Raw genomic sequence first — 22,539 nt, forward strand, 5'->3', positions numbered from 1 at the left:
GAATGTCATTAACCACTATCCTTGCTCTTAGGGAGTCTTGAGCTGGTTCATTTCATTTTCCCAACCAAATTCAAGTTTCTAGTGCTCTCCACCAGCATTCAAGGTACCCCAGGTCCGTTTTTCTTGGCTTTGGTGTTGTTCTTAGGTATTAGATGTTAGGGAACTGAGCAGAGGCACATTGCCCAGACCAGTCTCACTCTCTTTGGGTTGTCAGTGAGTAAAGTGCTGGGGGCTGATGAGCTAAAGTCCTCACCAGTCTTTCATAGGCAGAGTTGAGAATAATGGGGGAGGGAAGAGTCACTTGAACAAAGGAGGGACATTCTGTGGGTCCTAATTAAACTGCCACAGGGCTCAAGAGAATTCAAGCAAAGCCTTTGTGATGGCCCTTTGCCAGTGCATCAGATCTCTAGGTAAATGCACCAGGAGCAGCTGCCTTGCTCCCAGAGGCTTTCACCTCCCTGTCTTGTCCCATTGTTTGCCCTTTGATAAGGAGGAAAATTCTTCTCTTTCCTATGAGTTCTAGGAGCACTTCCTTCCTTCTATCTCCAAACACACTCTCTTCTCTGATTCTTTCAGAATAGATCCTATGGGGGTGGGGGGGTCCAGCAGTTGGCATAATAGCTATGTCGCTGGACTCCCATGCAGTCGACAGCGGTTCGAGTCCCAGACCTGGTGGCTTAAACTCATGCCGGGTGTGTGTGTGTGTGTATGTGCCCAAGATCCCGAGGAGAATGGAGAAGGGATTGTGGCATGGCCATCCCCCCTGGGGGGGGGTGATTTCTCACTTTCTGTCTCTCTGTCTTTCTGGCAAGTGCACGTGCCCTATAGCAAAAACCTATCCAAAAAGAAAAAAATAGATCCTTATGGCCCATTAGACCCACCCAGAAACTAAGTCCTTTACCCTGAATGACACAAACTACTGCTTAATCTTCAAATTATTCTATAAGAGGCAAGAAAGGATTTGCCATCGAGTGCAGCACAGAGGAAAAGAAACAAAGACTCTTGCTTTTCCGAGTTCAAAGGTTTGTCACCTGCCACATCTAAAATTATGACCAGAGCTTCCAAGGGAAGGTTCTAGAAGTTCTAACCATAGAGCACAGGGACTGGTCACTACCAGGGGTCAAGTGAGCAGACCAGGTATTGACAGTGAACAGAAGTCAGACCAGTGGTCACAGCCACACCAGGCCCCTGGGCCGTAGTTTAAGGTCGCAGACAGGAGCTTAGTGAAGCTGATGTCTTTCACCGGGTGAACTCAAGTTTTATAGGTGATAAGGCAGCCAAAGTTTCCAAACCTATTAAGGCAAGTCCTGAATCCTTGTGAACAAGCAATATTTTTATCAATGCAGAGGTCCATGGTATTGTACCATTTTCAGAGAGATAAGAACTCTGCTCACATTGTTTACTGCCTAGTAGAGCCCATGTTTCTTTATGCCTGGTGAACTTGTATTCATCCTGCAATGCCCACGTTAGATGATCTCTTCTGCTGTGGTTCTTGACCTCCCAGGTGCTCCTTCTTTTTACCTCTGAACTCTGTATATAGGTTTTATAACATCAAGAAACTTTGGATACTAGTAACCATTTTTAATACTTTTAAATTATTCCAAATATACTTTGTACCACCCAAGTTTAATGTCAATTTGGAATTAAGACAGGGAGACTACGCTAAAAAGATTTCACTAAACTCTCCTCGGGGCTCTGTGGTGCCCTGCGTTATCCCATCGCAGCACTAGACCATGTTGTACTGTAACCGCCCGACAGACTGTGAGCACAGGGACCACATCAATGTTACAAACTTACCCATAGCACCTACTGCAGTGCCTGCCATGGCGTTGGGCACACAATACATGTGTACTTAATTAAAAGGAATTAAATTCAGACATTTCCTAAGGAAGAGGATGGAATTTGACTCCTCGTAGTCTGCTCATTGCAATCCCCCAGGTCCTTTCTATCCATTCTGAAGACTAGTAGCAGTATGAAAATAATAATGAGTGTAATCAATAACCACAGTCATAGCAGTCACTGTTATTTAGTGCATCCTATTTCCAAGCACTGTTCTAGGCTCTTTATGCCAATGTTGCCTTTATTCTCACAACCATCATGCAACATAGTTTGTTACTGTCTACACAAAGGACACCCAATTCAAGGCAAACTTCAGTTTCTTACCCATGGCTGCTGAGCAAATAGGTGTCATGGTAGAATTAGAGTCCATATCTGTTTGTGAAGAATATTCTACGTAACTCCAAGGTAAATTTGATAAGTGGCTTCAAGAGAAAACAATTACTAGACAAATCTGAATCCTATCATTTAGTGACATCACTGCACTGTCTCAAGTCAGATCCTGATCAGACTTAGTTCTTTGAGATGGTCATGGGAGTATTAAGCTGATTTTGCCTTAGCTCCAATCAACACAAGGCTAAAAACTTGGGCTCGTTTCAAAGTCATTTGTGAGCTTAGAGACTTCTCCAAATGGATTATAAAGGCCAAAAGATTGTGCTTCCAGAAGGGTCCAGGCTGTTTACAGTAAAGAATGGGCAGATAGGCTTGTCATCTACATCCTGAATGCTACAGGTGGTGTGCTGATATTAGTTTGCATCACCCAGAAATGAAGCACCCTTTAACTTGGCTGAGGATCATTTTTAGAGGCAAAGGGGTGGTTAGGAGTCAGTTCTCCAGAAGCAAATTCTCCAGGTTCCAATCTGCCTCAGCCAATTACACTACAAGCATGGACAACTTGTTTATCATCTGTTTCAGTCTCCTCACTGCAACATGGGACCTGAAATATTCCAATCTCTTAAGGTCCTTGGGAAGATCAAATGAGTTAATATGCAAAAAGTGCTCAAACAGTACCTGGCACATAATAAATGCTATAACAACGTTGGTAAAACTTGGCTGTCACCTTCACATTATTACAGCACAGCCTTCTGCCTCCATTAATCCCATAATCCTAAAACCCCTAACCTCTGCTTTTATTCACAGGAGTAGGTGACAGAGTTTGCCAGAATGGCAACAAGTCAATTTCCTTAGAACTTCCAGAGCTGGACTACCACCCACTCTGTTGTTTCTTCCCATTTTCTGAGCATCACAAAATGTAATATTCATGTGTCAAGGGATCCAGAATTGTATTTTAACATTTTACGGCCTCTTTGTAAAGCTACCTTTTCAATTTTAGAGGAGGCAGTTTTATGACTCCCTTTGATAACCACTTAACTATTAAGACCCAAACAAAGAAGAGGAATGGTCAGAGGATATCAGGTACTGGCAGCCAGCTCCAGTCCCACTTCTTGAACATTATTCAAATTAGCTCCAGGACTCATAATTCTGTGTTTTCATTTATTGCTGCAGTAAAGTAAATGGTTCTTTTATCCAAATGTTATTTCCTGACTATTAATTCAGTAGTTATTTTGGATTGTGGCACTCCTCTTTGATTTAGGGATATGGTGCCTTATAAATATTTAAATGTTGAAGACTGACACTTGGAGAAATTGACTTTGATTTGTTTTCTTAATATCCTTTGGCTAGATTATTTATAGGTTTGGAAGATGCAGTCTCATTCTTTATTAGAAAGGATGGGGAGCACATATCTCATAATGAGAAATTTGGCAATGGACTATTCTCAAGTTTCTGCAGACTAGACCCCGATGCTCATCTCCTTGGGATACACATGGTACTTTATTCTTCATAGTTTTTCCAGAACCTACTCTTGAATCCAGGAATGTAAGGGTGAAAGCTACCCATATCCTTCCTACCCCTACTTCTCAAAACAGCTGAAAATGGTAATTCCTGAAAGGCTTAGAACTTTCTCTGTCTCTACAAATGCCAGCAAGGGTTTACGACAGGGCTCAGGGTGATCTATAGACTGGTATGATTTAACTGTGGATCAATCAACCTATTAGGGGAAAAAAAGACAAGGTCAATAAGGATGGGTCTTGGTGAACCAGAGGTCACCCCGCGTTTTTCAACCTAATGTTCTTATTTCCTTTCCATTAACATTTCATAATGAAAAGATGCCTATATTCTTTAATTTTTAAGATAATTAAGTGAATTTAGTGCCTTTGAAGAGTAGAGGATTTATAATGGCATGAGGGAATACTCTATTAATAATCTGCAAGACAGGGGCTGCCTGGTTTGCGGCAATGCTGTCTCCAATACCATTTCTCTTCCTTTGGTTATAAACTAAGCAGTTCAACCTCCTCTGCCTATCAGAACCAAACTTCTCTCCTGAGACCAGGAAATCTTGTCTCTTGGGGGACAGGGCCTCTGAATATTTGGAAGAGGTTTTCTGCTTCTATTTGAATTTGAACAAATTACAACAATCACAAATCTTTCTGACTGCTTGTCATTCTCTATATGCAAAGTCTGGAAACATGCGATGGGAACAGAGAATTTTTCTGGAGAAGGGAAAACACAATTTTTGCTTCTAAGATTGTTAAAGTCTAATAGGTGAGGTCATTGACACAGGTAAACACACAGTAACACAGAGCAGACAAAGACATCTGCATGGACACAACCAAGCTCATACATAGAAACAAAAGGACTAAGGACCAAAGGCTGGCTTGCCTCTGAGTTCCCCAGCTGACATTTAATGTATCTTTCTCCTAAAGATAATTTCAATAATTTTTGGATAAATATCATAGATATAACACACTCATTTTATTTTGCCCCTCATCCTAAACCCTTCTAAATGGGATTTTTTTTAAGTTTATTTATTTATTCTTTCAGTGAGAGAGACAGACAGAAAAAGAGAGAGAGAGAAATACCACATCCCCCGTTGGATCTCAATGCTTTCATCCATCCCCAGCCTCAGCCAGCCTGGATATGAGCACATATGCCCAGCATACTTAGGAAGATCTCTGGACTTGTACTAGCAACCTTTCCATGTGCGTCAGTCTTGGAAAGTGTCTCATTTTACCACTGACCCACTGTCTGGCTCCCCAAACAGACTTTTTTAAAGTTGCAAACTTTTAAAGACAAATCAGAAGAGAACTAAACAATGACAAAATTTTGGAAGCTAGAAAATGAATAGATGAATCATAACTAATTTAGCAAGCCTAAGAGGGCCAAAATACACTGCAATGGGAAAAGCTGAGAGGCAAGCGGATTTATACTATAGACTTCTCCCCACAAACAGCTCAGGAACTGGTAAGTGAGAGTGCAGAATGGAAGTGAGAATGAAGGTGGGGCCTATCAGGAAAATGGCGAGGTAAGGAGCAATTAGAGTCCCAGGTTATTTGTCTGACTCCTCTATTCCTTAAAGGCTGGAGGCTTATCCTCTGCAGAGTGTATCAGAGCATGGCTTTGGGTTCAAAGTCTGGAGCTTGAGGGAATGAAGGTTGAAAACAGAAAGACTGAATGGACAGTTGCAGACCAGTGTTGAGACTCCTCCTCTAAACCCTGTCCCCACCAGCCTCCAGCCAGAGGATTATTCTCTAGGGAATCTAAGTGGCTTAACAGCAAAGACATGAAGATAGTGACATTTGGTGGCTTCCCTGAGGAAATAGGCCAGTCAGATTCCCTCTGCAGAGAAGCCTAAGGAAGTGCCAATAAAGGCATTTAGAGCTCTACTTTCATTTTATGTATTTATTATTGCCAGAGGGCATGCACATTTGCCAGAGAGAGTGAAAGTATCCCCCAATGGGGCCTGGTCATGCCATAATATTTTTTTCTCCATTCCCCCTTTCCATCAGGATTTTGGGCACACACACACACACACACACACACACACACGTGTTTTCAAACCATCAGAGCTGGGAGTCACGCTGCGGTTGGCCATGTGGTATCTGGCTCCCTTAACTGCTGAGCTATGGGGCCAGCCTGTCCCACGTTTAGACAGGAGCGGAAAGCCAAAGATTACCAGAGACCTGAAAAAAACCTCTAATGTATCTAAAACCTCTAATGTATTGAAATAATTTATTGAAGAATATGTGATTAAGGAAGATGGATTGAAGGAAAACAATGTGATATATACATACAGTGGAATACTACTAGGCTTTCAAAAAGAAATTCTGTCAAGTGCTACCACATGGATGAACTCTGAGGATATTATGCTAAGTTAAAACAGCTAATCACAAAAGAGTAAATACTATATGATTCTACATATATGAGATAATTAAGAGTAAACAAACTCATGGAAAGAAGTCAGATGGTGGTTTCTGAGATCTGGGAGGAGCAAGAAAGAGGGAGTTGTTGCTCAATGGTATGGAGTTTTAGTCATGCAAGATGGGAAAGGTCTAGAGATCTGTTTTACAACCATATGTTAACAATGCTGTACACTGTACACTTAAAAATAGTTAAAAGAATACATTTATGTTATGTATTTATCACAATAAAAGAGAGAGAGAGATTAAAATAAAGTGAAAGGAGTGAAGTAAACTGAGAGAAGAAAATGTCAAATAGAATTACCATTAACATCCTCAGAGAGGTAAGAGAAGATGTTGCGTCCATAAAATACAATTAGGACGCTATTAAAAAATGAAAAGGAATATTCAGACAACAAAAGAACATCTATTAAAATGAAACTGTGATATTAAAATCTCAGGAGTAAAAAGAGGGAACATTTCCTAGAAAATAAAGTTAAAAAAAAAATGAAAAATAGAGGAAATTAAAGACATGAAAAAAATAAAAGAAAGAGAAAAAAGGAAATAAAAGAAAAAAAGAAGTGAAAAGGAAAGTAGAAAAGAAGAAAATCCAGTCTAAAATTCAAATAAAAGGAATCCCAGACAAATGAGAGGAAGAAGTCATCAAAGAATTTATTTTTGAATTTTTTTTTCTAAAATTAAATGATGTAATTAAAGGGTTCACAAAGTATTTAGGGTTTTGGATGAAAATAAACAAACACCATGGCACATTTTTATGATATTTTGGAACTCTGGAAGCAAAAAAGAACCTCCTTCAAAAATGGGGCAGGAGGGGAAGTTAATTTCAAAGTTTATAGCCCAGAATAGCTTCTGAGTTCTCAAAAATAACAGCTAAAGCTGGAAGAGCAATCCCTTTGAAATTCGAATGAGCTGATTTCCAACCTGAAAATCTGTAGGCAATCGATGAACTGGAACAATAATGTAAAAACATTTCAGACTGCAAGGTCCCACAGACCTACCTACCCCAAACCTTTTCTTGGGAGCCTGTTAGAAACTATGTTTCAGCAAAAATGAAAGGAGAAAACAAAAAAGGAGAACCAGATGAAGGCACCCCCAGAATTTTAGCAAAGAACATCCCAGGGTGAAAAGTATACATCAGACATAGAAGACAGCCACTCCTGATTCAGAAAGTTCCAAAAGCAATTTCTTCATGAAACTGGTGGAATACCCAAAGCATGTGAAAATCCTGAAAACAGACTTAGACAACCAGTAGAGAGTTTAGGAGGTGAATTACTTGTAAGTGCATAGAAAACTGAACTAATAATTGCCATTAAAAAGTAATTATTAACTCTGCAGAATACAAAAGGCTGTCAAGGAAAGAAAAGATAGTCATCGCAAATTGCATGACAGTTATGCATATCTAATACATAGTCACAATGATATACCTTCTGAGTATTTATCTAACAAAGTCTGTGTATTAAGGAATGAAAAGAATATTACATGAGACAGCAGAGGTTGGCAGATATCATATAAGCTTAATCTTCATTTTCAATGGTGGGAAGTCAATACTTAATACTCAAAATAGAAAATAATCCAAAAAATTGTAAACATCTTACTTTGTCAAACATACACATATAGATACAGATGATATAGATATATAGATGATTTGAAAGTGGTTGCCTCCAGGCAAGGGGAAATTCTGGTACCAGAAGAGTTCTACGTGTGTGTGTGTGTGTGTGTGTGTGTGTGTGTGTGTGCACGCGCCTGACCAGCCTTGTAGATCTAAGTTACTCTTTAAACTATGTACATTATTATTTTTATTTTAAAATAAAATGAAATAAAATAAAATAAAATAAAGCAAAGTAACAAAGTTAAGTGCTTGCATGGAGACACATAGGAATTCCAAGCAAGGATACACTGTAGAGAGAATTTCCACTACCATGTTCAAATTTCACAAGCCGTACCATTTTAATTCCAAGGAGTCTGACTCTATAAACACGTTAACCACCAAGATAATTTACTGAAGGATACGATGATTTATTTTTAATAAAATAAACCATCTTCAGAATAGAAGGTAAATTGTCCTGTGCTTTGTATATTTGTTCCTTATTCTTCCACATGGGAGGGATAAGCAGTGTTTGATTTTAGCCTAGAGATGTGAACCTCTGTGAAGGAGCATAGAAGTTGGAAGGAAGAATTCATTATGTGGTTTCTGGGTTGATTAATCACCTGAGTTGGATTTCGTTGCACAAAGTAGTTCTTGTTACTCCAGGAGTAATTTATAGGAATATGACTTCACAATGGTCCCTGATAACCTGAAAACATAAAAGTGACTCCCATGGGGTCAGCAGATGGTGTGATGGTTAAGAAGCTGGATTCTCACATGGCTAACCACAGTTCGAGTCCCAGACCTAGTGGCTTGACAATCATGGCAGCCTCATGTGCGTGAGTGCCCCGAATCCTGAGAGGGAATGGAGGAGAAGGGATTACGGTGTAGCTATCTTCTCTGGGGAGTGATTTCTCACTTTCTCTTTCTCTCTCAGGAGTACACACGCCCTATGACAAAAACCTAAAAAAAAAAAAAAAAAAGTAGTGACCCCCCCCAACAAGATTGTTCCAAATGGCATAATAAACCCAATGAAATCAGCATGAAAAGAATTTCCAAATATTTTTATTCTTCCCTTTATGTTTGTGTGGGCAACTGATTAACAGCTATTTGACATGGGAGTTTTCAAAACCCTAAATGTATATAGCCAGTATTGTAATTATGTTATAATGTTTATACAAAATGAAGCTAAATAATACAGCAAATTTTATTTCTTCAATGACACATTGCTTATCCTAGCCCTCCAAACATCTCTCTTTTATTACAACAACATAGTTCACACCAGAGATGTTCTGTCTGATCCTTTCTATCCTTTGCACACAGAACACGTGTGCAACAAAGAGCACGTGCAATCTACCGGATTTAAGGACACAAGAAACAAGGCAAAGTATTCCATCTCCTTCCCCTGAATAGTGGCAATTAAAATTCACAGCTGCTGGCTGCCCAGATGTTTCTTGCATTTAGCACTTTGTAATATGCATCAGAATATATTGTATGACCATGGTTTTAGTAAACTAAACGGTTCTGTATTCTAAATTCTGCAGGCTAGATCCAGTGTGTATACTTTATCTTCAGATTAGCTTCTCTCCCCTTCCCCCTTCATTTGCTTAGGGCATTTGCAGTTCAGAAACAAAAGACATTTACAGCTCAGGGTTTAGCTGTATCAGGGTGTAAGTGCAGGTCAGGCCTGATTTATGTGGCATGTCTGATAAGCAGGGGACGATAGCAACACAAGGGGTTTGGGAAAGCTGGCGAACTTGGCTTGACTTATGTCTTTTGCTTTGTAGGCCGCCAACATCCCTCTGGTGTCAGAACTTGCCATTGATGACATTCACTTTGACGACTTTTCGCTCGATGTTGATGCCATGATCACGGCTGCTCTCCGCATGTTCATGGAACTTGGGATGGTACAGAAATTTAAAATCGACTATGAGGTAAGATGTTGTCTTGGATGACCCAAACAATGCACCTGGGACAACCTGTTAGCCACTCTGAACTACAAAATGAGGATGACCATCCCTTCAAATACAAAAGGGGTGATAATGCCTTCAAATACAAAAATGAGGATGGTAATCTCTTCGCCACACACTTCCTCAGATTACCTTGAGAATCAGAGGAGATGTTTGTGGAAGGGCTCTGATCATTATTGGTTTCTCAGAGAAAAGCATTGTTTTTGATAATGAACCACTAGAGACACATTGCCTGACAAGACCTCTCCCCTCCCATTTCAGACACTGTGTAGGTGGCTTTTGACAGTGAGAAAAAATTACCGAATGGTTCTATACCACAACTGGAGACACGCCTTCAACGTGTGCCAACTGATGTTTGCGATGTTAACTGTAAGTGTGTTCAGTGATGGCGGAAGGTCATCTTCCATCTGTGTAGACCTAGAGGCCTTCTCTTTTACACTTCCACTTCTTTGATAAATCGCCATGTGATTATTTTATGTTGGAACTTTCCTGCCCTGGTTATGGAAATATACATTTGACACCAATTTCTAAGCTTCAAGGTGTCTGTCATACATTTGACACCTTGAAGCCAGGGTAGCTAGAACCAGTTTACCAAGATAAAACATTGAAAAGAGGTTCACTGGTTCTTTTACAAAAGAATGCTTAGATTTTCAAAGCAATCTTTTTTGAAGAAGAAGACATGGAGGTAGTATCAGAACAAAGAAATTATTGGATAAGACACTCTGGGCAAGTGAAATCCAAAATAAGGGGGTGTGAGCATTATCCACAGAAGCATGGGAATCCTGAGAGTGCTTATTTGGGAGGACAGTGGAGGTGAAGACAGAGGAAGGGGGAGGAATGGTTGCTGTCAGGGTTCAAAGTCCACGAGGCTTAAATCTCTGCCCCAGGAACTGTATCGCAGTGCTGTGACCAGTCTGTTTTCTGGACTTTGAGATTTGATCTAAAAGCAAATGTTTGTGGCAAGATTGAAAGAAACAAAAACCTCCTATTCATCCCCATCTTCTGGGAAGAAATCAGGTTTGTTTTGGTCTTAATTTCTGCTTACATTGTTATCATCAAGCAAATGTTTTCTGGCTTAAATATGTTGGTTTCTTTGGACTCATAGTTGTATATACACACATATTTATACATACATACATTTAAGTGGGTGTGTCCATGTATTTAGCATACAGAGAAGAGTGTGAGTTTTGGATTCTCACAGTATAGTGATAATAACCTTACATCTTTGTACCCAAATGAAAATTTAAACACAAAACTGGATACTCCAAAGGACATGCATTTTTCTTTGGTCCAAATGAACAAAAACAATTCTGCTTCTTCCTCATGAAAATCTCTGCCCTGTTCTCTGCCTATTAAATTTTTACTTACCCTTTAAAAGCATTGATCTAAAGCCAGTTTTTCTATGAAGTTCTCCCCTTTCCCCCAGAGCATCAGTAATTACTTCGTGCTCGGCACTGTACCTGGTACAACACATCTTTCTTTCTACCAGGTATTTTAAATTATAAATATGTCATTTGCCTATAGAGGAATCTGCTTGAGAAAAAAGGTCATTTAGTTTTACAACAACGTTTACTTATGTGCCCAACATCTATTTATCAGGGGCCCCACCAGCACCTTGTACTCTATCACATAACATCGTAAGTTTTCAACAAATATGCATTAAATTGACTTGTACTCAAATATGCATGTGGCATAAGATGATGGGACTGAAATGTCTTCCTTTTGTACTTGAGGATTTGTGTTTAGGGTCCTCAGCTGCTTCAGAACAGGCGGGCTGGCCTGGAAAAACTGACGGACCGCCTCCTTCTGTTGCATATACTACTAGAGCAGTCAGCCATCACCCGAGGGAGAAAGGGAGGACGATGCTGTGAACCACGAGGCTTTATTGCTCAGGGGCCAACACTGCTTGCAAAAACACACCTTTGTGCTTTTCCGAGTCAGGTCTCAGTATATAAGGAATAATTTTCTATGTGCCAAGTTTACGTATCTGGTTCACAGAGGGCATCCAGTAAAGAAATTATTAACCAATTATTTTGGAGAACCTTTAGACTGATGGTGAATTGCCAAAATAAGTAGGCAAAAAAATCTCCTTCCATGAAGGAAAAAGGAATAACCATAATGTTATGAGTTTACAATGGACAGAGACACATTTTTATGACAAGTCTTAAAACAGTTGGGATGGGGGAATCTGCCAATGACAATAGGAGTAGGGTGGACATTTAAGAGTAAAAAGAAATATATACCCAGTTTTCATCAAATATATCCATGATGGGAATAACCTTGATCTTTTTTTAAGAAATTGAATGAAGTAGAACTCAAAATAACCATGTCACCACGATGAGGATACCCATGACTTCAGAGCTCAGAATGCATTTGTTTTTGAAGAGTATCCCTGTCAGAGAAGGTTTGGATTTTGTTTTTCTATTCAAGCTAGTGCACAAAAAGAACTTATGCTGTTAAAGTTCTTTAATGGAGGTTGGGAAGGTATCATAAAATAAAAACATGACTTTGAAAAGAACATATTAATAATTTTTTCTCCCTCACATTAAATCGAATAGCCACATATGGAAAAAATAACATTTTTATTCATTATATTATGTTCACCTCTACTAGGAATTAGAAGTTTAAAATGTCAACTTTCATTCATCCCTCACACAAGCAAGTATCTTCTCCAACTTGACTATAAACAATCTGATTGATCAGAATTTCTTTTAGTTAGGAAAACAGTTATAGAGATCAAAAAGATGACTTGATTAGTGTAAATAATAAAGAACTTAATGACCCATGAGATCTAGTTTCTAAAATACGACCTCAGCCAGTGCAACATGGTACCCTCCTTATTTCCACAAGAGGGTATTCTAGAAGACTTCTAGAGCCTTTCACGGTTTTGACCTAATAATTGGCTCTATTTCCATTCAAGTGATATCATAGTCAATTTCCATGTATTGGGTTAGAATCAAATTTTTCTATTAATCTGGAAAAAAAGAAAAAAAAAAAAAAAGAAAGAAATTTATCTTACCCAGCCAGTGGATTCAGCTTGAGTCATAAGGTGAAAACATGGTCTCTGTGTGCTAAATTCTCCTCTAGATGGCGCTCCAAGGCAAAGTTTCTGAGCCAGATGCCAGGAAAAAGAAGGAAAAAAAAGTAACCACCCTTTCTTGAAAGTGCTTCTTTTCATCTAGCACAAGAGACACTGAGACATACATCCTACCACAAAATAATGTTTTCCTTAAAAGAGATGCCAACAAAACTAGTCTGTTTGAAAGAGCCTTTCCGATCAGGATGGGCCAGTTTTACGATTGCTTCCTTGCCCGCTCTGCTGTTAGAAATGAATAATGCAGCGCTCTCCCTGTGACCTTAAATCTGTGATGTGTATTTTTCCTAAGCCTATTGTCTCTGAGAACGGAAAGATGCATAGTTATGTGTCACTGCAGAGCAAATTTTGACACTATGTATGACAAAACAAGCAAATTATAAATATATGCAGCAGCTTCCTAATCTTCAACCCTAAAATCATTTTACACAATGAAAATAAATGTAATGATTCAGAATTGGTTTTGCACAAGTATTTAGGCTCATATTTACATCATAAGGTAATTTTTTTCATTTAGAAAAAAAAGAACTACTTTGTAAAATAGACAAATTGCTAAAATAAAATGGTGGGAATTTAGCTCACTGGGAATACGTTAATGACATTAATGTGTTCTATGCCTCCAGCCTGAAATTTCAAATTTATAAACGGAAACTTTGAATATTATCCTTTGCTTTAGAAAATTTACTTAGTTAAAATTTACCGAATGCTTTTCATTTCTCTGATAAATACAGTATGTAGTTGATGTTACTATTTGTGGTTAAAACAATGAATAAAAACCTGCAGATCAATAATAATTATACCAAATCTCTTTATTTGTAGAAGCTTGTAGAAAAAAATATTCCATCAAGCACACATATCATAGAAGCTGATGGACACATCCCTTATGTTCACAAGGTAGAGAAAATACAGAAACCAACTGTGCTTTTGTTTGTATTCTATAAAATAAAAGACATGTAGCAGTGTCAAGGTGGCAGAGAATTTTTCGGTTTTATAAATGATGTATGAGCTCTGACAGATTTTCCAAGGGGGAAAAAAAGGTTTCCTTAAGAGTCAGTATTCTTTACTATCCAATAAATGTACTCATTAGCACTTTAGGCCAAGCCCTGCATCCTGTCGGGGCTCAATAAAGATTAATTGAATGAGTGAATTTAGTTTGGGGTAATATTATTCAAGGAACCAGGTTGTTCAGTATCCAGTTTAAAAAAAAAAAAAAACATAAAATGATGAACAACTATCACTGCTAGAAATCTTGTTCTTTCTTCATATCACAGTAAGGTTCAACCAGGGTTCATATAGAATATTATGATCTTGCAGAATTCACTGGATATGAAAAGAGAAGAGCACATGATCACATTAAAATTTATGGTGGTGCTGGCAGCGTGGAGCTGGTGGGGAATTGCAGTTAAACACTAATAATAACCAAGTATCTCAGCAAACACATTGACACCCCCTGACATTTACTGGGGGCTTCTTAAATCTTAAATGTAGAGGTAGCATGTTTAAGTCCATATTTGTGTTGTCAACAAGGTTATTTTCAGAGATAAGCCAAGCCGTTTTATTGATAATTCAAACTAGAAAGCATAAGGGCTGTTTAGGAAGAAAATCCCTCCTGTTCGCCAGCTTGAGGAGAATGTGCTGTCCGCTGTCTGCGGTTGTCAGGAAAAGTCCTTGACTTTTTTAGGTAGGAGAAAAATTGGAAAGGACATCTTAGAAGCAAAATTAGAATCTCTTCCCCAAGAAGTAAAGAAATCAATGGAATTTTTAATGAAATATTTTTTACTGAATAGCCCCAATCCGCAACAGAATGAGATTCTTTTGTAGATTGTAACATTGGATGGTACAAAGAGATCTAGGTGTTTTGTCCTGGAACTGACTGTAACAAAATAACAAACAATAATCCTATTTGTAATCTTCAACTACGGTGTTTACATTGTACTTCATCATCAGTATAAATAGTAACTAGGGATATTTACTTTAAAATCAATGGCAATATTGTCATTCTAATCCAATAAAATCTGCATCTTAGAAATACTCGCATTTTAAATTTTCATGTAGAGGCTTATGAAAGGCGGTAAATTTTTTATTTAGGAAAGGAATGATTTTTAATGTTTTTGCAGAAGATCAGCATTAGGTACTATAAATTAACTAAGGAGCTAATAAATTTGAATAGTATGTTTAAACGACATTGGAGATTCCTGTCTTTTAATCATTTAAGAAGGTTTCTATTTTTATTCTCTGCCTACATTTCAGAGCCCCAATTAGGCCCTCCATGTTTCTAGATGACATTTCCTTTATCCACATTTATTTTACAAAAGAAAAAGGCAAAGCCGCACATAATTAAGAACCTGGTGTGCTAATAACCAAACATACAATTGGGCAGAAGGATAATCCAATCCATTTCCTCTCACAGGAGAGTAGCCTCCATAACTCACTTTAAGCGCTGCCATTCATGAGTTATGGGTCATTCCCTTTCTAGTGAAAATAAATTCTCCCGCACCGTCAGCCAGAGCTGGGTATTTTTCTTAGGACATGTAAATTGTAAAAGTGTATGAACATAATCATGCCCAGTGTTGCAAGGAAAGGCTAAGCTCTCGTTCATGCACACAGGCTTGTAAGGAAATGTTTGTGGTTTGAGGACTGGGGCTGCCTACTTACAATATAGGATTTTTGATTAAAGTGAATTTATTCTTAAGATTTTTACGGTGTTGGTAAACTGCTTAATCTGTTGCTTTGTGTTTTATGATGCCTGCCGAATCCTCCAGGCCAGGGAGACCCACAGCCGCAGAGCTGCGGTCGTTTATCACGGCCTCCATTCTCCAAGGTTTATGACTTCATAGTGGTACTTTCTTGGGACTGAAACCTGGCACCTTAGGATGTTAAGTTGGGAGCTTTAAAAACTTTTAATTTTTCATGGGTCTCATGTTTAATTTTGACTCATGGATGGCTAATAAAAGTTGAGGTGAACTTAGAAGAGGCCTCAGAGTCTTGAAATTCATGAGCCTGGCCTTCCATGGCACTTTGAGAAATCTATCTTTCTGCATAATTAATATGCACTGAATGATCTCCTTCATTTTCAGTGCTCACAAACTTCGTGTTAAAGATGGCCTAGCAGTAGCTTTGCGCAGTGGCAGTATCGTAGCCAATGAGGTTTATCCGAGGCGCGATTATTGCTAATTGAAAAGATGGCCTAGCAGAGCAGGGTTACCCATCAACACTGCAGTTTAGGGCACTTTTTAGGAGACACGAGCAACTTGCATGTGATATTTACAATGAAACCCTCAAAGAGCACTTTTGGCTCAAGTAAATTTTATTTTAATACAGTAGTCCTCCTTTATCTGTAGGTTTGCTTTCTGCAAGTTCAACTACCTATAGTCAAACAAAGTCTGAAAATATTAAATGGAAAAATCCAGAAATAAACAATTCATAAATTTTGAATTGTGCCCATTCTGAGCAATATGATATCTCATGCCATCCTACTTCACCCCACCTGGGACATGAATCATCCCTCTGTCCACTATATTCATACTAAATATGTTATCCTCCCACAAGCCCCTTAGTAGCCAACTCCTTGTCAAATTGACTATCCCAATAGCATACTACTCGTATTCAGGTCATCTTTGTTTTACTTCATAATGGTCCCAAAGTATAATAGTAGTGATGGTGACAACTTGAATATTCCAAAGAGAAGCCATAAAGTGTTCCCCTAGTGAAAAGGGGGAAAACCTTGACTTAAAAAGGGAAGAAATGTATGATGAAGTTGCTAAAAATCTATGGTAAGAATAAATCTTCTCTCTGTGAAATTGTGAAAAAGGAAAAAGAAATTTGTGCAGTTTTGTTGACATACCTCTAAACTGCAAAAGTTATGGCTACATAGCACAATAGCTGCTTAATTAAGATGGAAAAGGCATTAAATTTGTAGGTGGAAGACATGAACAGAAAACACGCCATTCCAACTGACGACAACATGTTGCACTAGAGAAGACTTCACCAAGAGACTCTCTAAGATGAGTGGTACTTTACTGCAAGTGAGGGACTAAAAAATATAAAAATTACTGGAGAGGTTGTATCTGCTGATGAAGAAGCTGCTGCCCCATGTCACAGAAGAAGTTCATTAAGGAGAAAGGGTATCATCCAAAGCAAGTCTCCAATTGCAGTGAAACCAAGCTCTCCTGGAAGAAGATACTTAATAGAATCTGCATTCATAAAAAATTCAAAAGGAGCACCAGTGCATAACACATGAAAGAACAGATTTATTCTGATTCAGTGTGGTAACGCTGCAGGATATTTGAAAAAGCTAGGTGTAGTAGGCAGAACAAATAACCCAAACACTCTCAAAACCCAAACCAAAAATTATGTATCGGGCTCTGGCAACATAATCCAAAAGGATGAATGACAACCATCTCACTTATGAAATGGTTTAACCAATGCTTCATCCCAGAAGTAAACAAATACTGGGGAAGGGGGTTGAAAAGGTTAGAATTTAAAGGCCTATTAAAAGTAGCCACTGCAGCCCAGCTGTGATGACACAAGTGGGAAGATACCACCGTGCAGTGGCTGACGTTGCATGGCAGACCCAAGTGAGGTTTCCAGCCCACTCTGCACAGGCTTGAACACAGTGACCTGTGCCTGTGGTCCTACCTACCTAAGAGGCTGAGTACACCATGGCAAGACCCTGTTACATACCTCCTCTCTCTCTCATAATTAACAATGTACCTGGCTATCCTGAATCTAACCACTTTGAAAACAAAAATGCCAAGGTTGTATTTTTATCTTCAAATACAACCTTATAGCTTCATCTCCATAACAAATCATGTGATGGTTTTCCATGGCATTTGGTCACATTTGATCAGCAATTAATACAAACCCTCTATGGACATAATGCAGGGCTAGAAACTATTCACTATCGCTGATGTACTAACAATCATCAAAGCTGTAATAAATGACTTTGAATCAGAAACTATAAATGACTCTTGGGAGAATTCATGGAATAAAGTCATGAGTGATTTTACAGGCTTCCTAGGGATCAAGGAAGAAATTAAGAAAATCATTCATTCAGTAAGACAAGTCGATAGAGAAGGATTTGCCAATATGGTTGCTGAAGAAGTAGAAGAACATAGTGAAGGTCATCAAGAAGTGTTAACATGGGACCAGCAGTTAGCGTAATGGCTATGTTGCTGAACTCCCATGTAATCAACTGTGGTTCAAGTCCCGGACCGAGTGGCTTAAACTCACGCTAGGCATGTGTGTGTGCATGCCCAAGATCCCGAGAGGAGAATGGAGGAGAAGGGATTGTGGCGTGGCCATCCCCCCGGGAGGTGATTTCTCACTTTCTGTCTCTCTTTCTGGAGAGCGAATGCACCCTATAGCAAAAATCGCTCCAAAAAAAAAAAAAAAAAGTTAAAAAGAAATGTTAACAAAGAATTCGAAGAACTTGTTCAGTCCTCTACAGATGAAGATGAGTAACAAGAAACTGAAGCAGAACATGCAATGTGGACACTTCCAAAATTTGCCAGTGTTTGGAAATATGCTGACATTAAAACACAACATTATGGATTACGATCCTTGGATAAAATACAGCACTAAAGTTACCCATATTATTACTAAAAGATTACAACCTCTGCATCAACACTTTGATGAATTAAAAAACAAGAACAAAAAATAAACAAACAGGGACAACTTCCCAGTACAACATTCTTCCAAAAGGTTTCAGCAAAAGTACATTCAACTCTCAAAGATCCCCAGCTAGGACCAGCAGTTAGTGTAATGTCTATGTCACTGAACTCCCATGTGGCCGACCACAGTTTGAGTCCCTGACCCAGTGGCTTAAACTCACGCCAGGCGCATGTGTGTGCATGCCCAAGATCCTGAGAGGAGAGTGGAGAAGGGATTGAGGCGTGGCCATTCCCCCTGGGGGGTGATTTCTCACTTTTTGTCTCTCTGTCTCTCTCTGTCTTTCTGGCGAGCACATGAGCCCTATAGCAAAAAAACTCTCAAAAAAAAAAAGATCCCCAACCATCAACATAATCTACTCCTGACACTCAACCAGTGACATCATCATGGCTCAGTGATCCCCGATCACCTAAATGCTTACGTCACTGTGAGTGAGGTCCCAATGCCTACGTCACTCACCTCACTTTACCTCATCACATGGGCATTCTCTCATCTTAAAATCCTAAGAAGGGAGAGTATTGTACAGTAAGGTATTCTGAGAGCCAGACCACATTTACCTGACGTTTATTACAGTACATTCTTATATTTGTTCCATTTTATTGTTAGTTGTTACTCTCTTATTGTGCCTAATTAACAAGTTAAACTTTATACATTGAACTTCTTATGCCTGGATATTGACATCCTTGGAGGAACATTAGGAATCGAACACCTTTAGTTTGGGATTTCTGCGACCATCAGGCATTTCCTGTATATCCTTGGAGTCCCTCCCTCTCAGTGTGCTGTCTGCCAGATCTCAGGGTCAACAGGGTGTCCTCCGGAAACCCCTCATCGTGCGGGTAGCTCTGGTAGCCAGGTTGTCGGGCATCGCTTTCTCTGTCGCCTGTGCCAGGGCTGCATACATGACCAAACACATGCAGTCCATGAGGTTCCTTCTCCATAAAGGAAGCAGGAGTGCCTGGATGCTTCTGCCATTACTCTTCCAGAGAGCAACCAACCTTGCGATGGCTTCTCGTCAGAAAAGGACAGTTTGTGGCACCGTTCTGGCTGGCACGAGGTGAAACCAGACTGTCTGTGCAGAAAGAGCCAGCACTGTAACAGTCGTCTTCACGGCTCTGTTCGTCGTACTTGGGATGGAGTAAATCCTTAATTAACATTTGCTCAATTAATAAATGAATGAGCACTTCTCAGAATGTGACTACTTCATTTCAACCTAGAATAGTTTGATGAATTATGGATTTTTTCTTAAAGCAAAAACATTTTGCAAGTACACACACAGTATATGTAGTCTGACAGTAAATATCTTTTACACAAATTTTAGGCACAAAAGAAAAACTATTGGGGCCAGGAGGTGGCAAAGTGATGAAGGTGCTAGACTCCCACATGGCTGACTGTGGTTTGAGTCCCAGACCTGCAAGTTTGCTTTCTCACTTGCCCAGTTTTTCTCTCTCTCTCATGGGCACATGTGCCCTATAGAAAATTTTAAAGTAATAATTTAAAAATAAATACATTTTTTTAAAAATAAAAACATTAAGTCACCTGTACTCCCACTGCTGGTAACATTTTGATGTACATCCTGATAGTTTTGGGGGTTTTTTTCTATTCATATATTTAGACATTTTATAAAGCTGAGCTCTTTCTTGCAAACTAGTGTACCTTTCTTTTCTCTTTAAACTTCTTTGGACCCTTTATTAGTGGGTACATTTTGCTGTGCTCGAGATGTGTTTAGTCTAAGAGTGTCTAATGGTTCTTCAATAGTAACCTCATACAATCCAAGAAAACCATCCTTTGTGGAGTAAAGTATATACCAAGGTGATTCTTTAAAGCGCTCTTGTCTAATATTGTCATATCAAGAATGCTTACGAGCTGTTCAAGTGTACCTACACTTGCTGGAGAGGCTGTTACATCATGGTGTTGAAACACTGGCTGAGAGCCAGGCTGCTTGGGCTCTAATCTCACATCTGTTACTTTGTAGCCTGGTAAGTCAGTGCCACAATATCTCCAAGTATAAAATGGGAAGATAAGAAGAGTATCTATTTCAGAGGATTCCTTTAAGGATTAAATGAATTGATGAATTTGAAGTATTTAGACTATTGCATGGCATACACTAAACTCTTGCTAATATTACCCCAAGCCCCTTTTGTTAAAAATACCAATTACATGGTACATAATAGGCACTTAACAACATTTGTTCAATGAATGAATCCTCTATAGCACCATCTAGTGTTGTTATGGCTGTTGTTTTTACATATTTTTTCATTCAACAGAGCCACAGAACCATTTCATTTGGATATGGTATTCCTCCATCCACTAATGTCATTCAGGATCAACTTTGAAATTAGGGTGTATGCTGGCTGGGTAAATTTGGCTAATGATAGAAGTTACTAGATCATCTAGGGGAATCTGAGAATCAATCTTAACTAGTTTGAATACTTTAAAAGCCTTCTTATTATATGTTATAGTAGATGGGGGTGGGAGGGTAAGGTTATCCCAACTATATTTCAGTCCAATAAAGAACTACCACTGAAATAGGTTCATGTGCTTTGACTACTTTTTATTGGATCCTTGGAAAAGTCATGACACATTTTTGCATAGAAAAAAAAACATAGAAAAATATATCATGACTTTTCTGATGACCCAATACTTACCCTGGGTTCACTGCTCTTATTTCTGATGTAAACCATGAGGGAATACAAGTGAGAAGATATATTAGCATGAGGGTCAATAAAATTCCTAGGTATTGGGCAAAGAGCAGAAAAGACATCATTTTGTTTGAAAAGAAAAGAATAAAGTAGGTCACAAATGGAGTAAATACATTCAAAAATATTCTCTGCTGTCTCTCTGCTTTCTTTTGAAAGTATACTGTCTTCAGCTGACAGCTGACGTTTGCTGCTCTGTAGGGGCAAATGTGGGTCTGAATGGCTAGGACTGGACGGAAGATGGATGAGGGTGGGGGAGGGGCAAATGGACACTTAGTGGCAGGTGGACATTTTTCAGGCCTGACGATTCTCAGAAACCATTTACCAGGCAGCTCTAAATCACAGTCAGGAGATAGGTGCTGCTTCAGTGACTCAGGTATCACAGTGGAGAGAGGTAAATATGTGTGAGTGTGAGTGTGCTGTACCTCAGGGACTCTCCTCCGCGGATCCAAAGGTAGGCGCCATGGTCTTTGAATACTGTAAGAGTTCATAACTTCCGTCGAATTCTCAAAAGTGTCCATGATGCAAATGGTATAAAAGCCAGATACTGGATTTTTCAGGGAAAGTGGTTGCATAGAAAATTGTAGCAAAGTCTGTTCCATCTTATTATGTCAGGGCTGTTAACTAATGACTTAAAATGATTTAAGATTTTGATCTTGAATCTATTAGATGGCATTTGATTTTAGTGTTTAATTAGATTAATTTATAATCAAGTTACCTTATTTTAACATTATCCCTATTCTTACCATTCTGATTCATTGGCTAGTTCTAGTTAAACATTTTTCACAGGCAAAATCTCTTCAAGTTTCAGTAGAATGCCATTGCTGTTTACAGCATTTGTTTCCATAGATAATTATTCTACACTTGATAGACTCTCAGGATTCACTTAGTATTAGAAAAGCCAGACTAAACAAAGCTAATTTACAGAGACATGACAAAAAAAGGGCATTTATACCTCCTTCTTTCAAAAATCACCCTAAAACAACAAAGAGAACAAGAAATTAACACAGATCCCGCTTTTCATGGAACTGTGACATGTGAAGACAGAAAATGGAGGATGATGGCGCATAGCTTATTAGGAAAGAGTAAGGGGACCAGCAGTTGGCATAATGGCTATGTTGCTGAACTCCCATGTAGTCGACCACGGTTCGAATCCCAGACCTGGTGGCTTAAACTCACACTGGGCATGTGTGCTTGCATGCCCAAGATCCTGAGAGGCGAATGGAGGAGAAGGGCTTGTGGCGTGGCCATCCTCCCTGGGGGAGGTGATTTCTCACTTTCTTTCTCTCTGTCTCTGTCTTTCTGGTGAGTGCAGTGCCCCATAGCATAAACCTCAAAAAAAAAAAAAAAAAAGAGTAAGGTCCAACGCAAGTACATCAGGGATGAAGGATAGAAGAGAAGGGTGAAAAACAATACTCAGCCCCCCCCC

The 22,539-nt window shown here is 39.0% G+C and overlaps 1 protein-coding gene and 1 pseudogene across 1 annotated transcript in view; both read left to right on the top strand.

Annotated features, from left to right (window-relative positions):
• Positions 1-22,539, top strand: part of PDE11A (phosphodiesterase 11A) — a 439,743-nt gene that overhangs the window by 307,469 nt on the left and 109,735 nt on the right. The window contains exons 11-12 of the mRNA XM_006151668.3: positions 9,468-9,614; positions 9,912-10,019. Coding sequence (XP_006151730.1) covers positions 9,468-9,614; positions 9,912-10,019 — 255 coding nt within the window. The remainder of the gene's footprint in view (positions 1-9,467; positions 9,615-9,911; positions 10,020-22,539) is intronic.
• On the top strand, positions 15,858-15,986 carry LOC114008354 (uncharacterized; annotated as a pseudogene).

Source organism: Tupaia chinensis, unplaced genomic scaffold (genome assembly GCF_000334495.1).
Source record: "Tupaia chinensis unplaced genomic scaffold, TupChi_1.0 Scaffold000322_1, whole genome shotgun sequence".
Classification (NCBI taxonomy): Eukaryota; Metazoa; Chordata; class Mammalia; order Scandentia; family Tupaiidae; genus Tupaia; species Tupaia belangeri.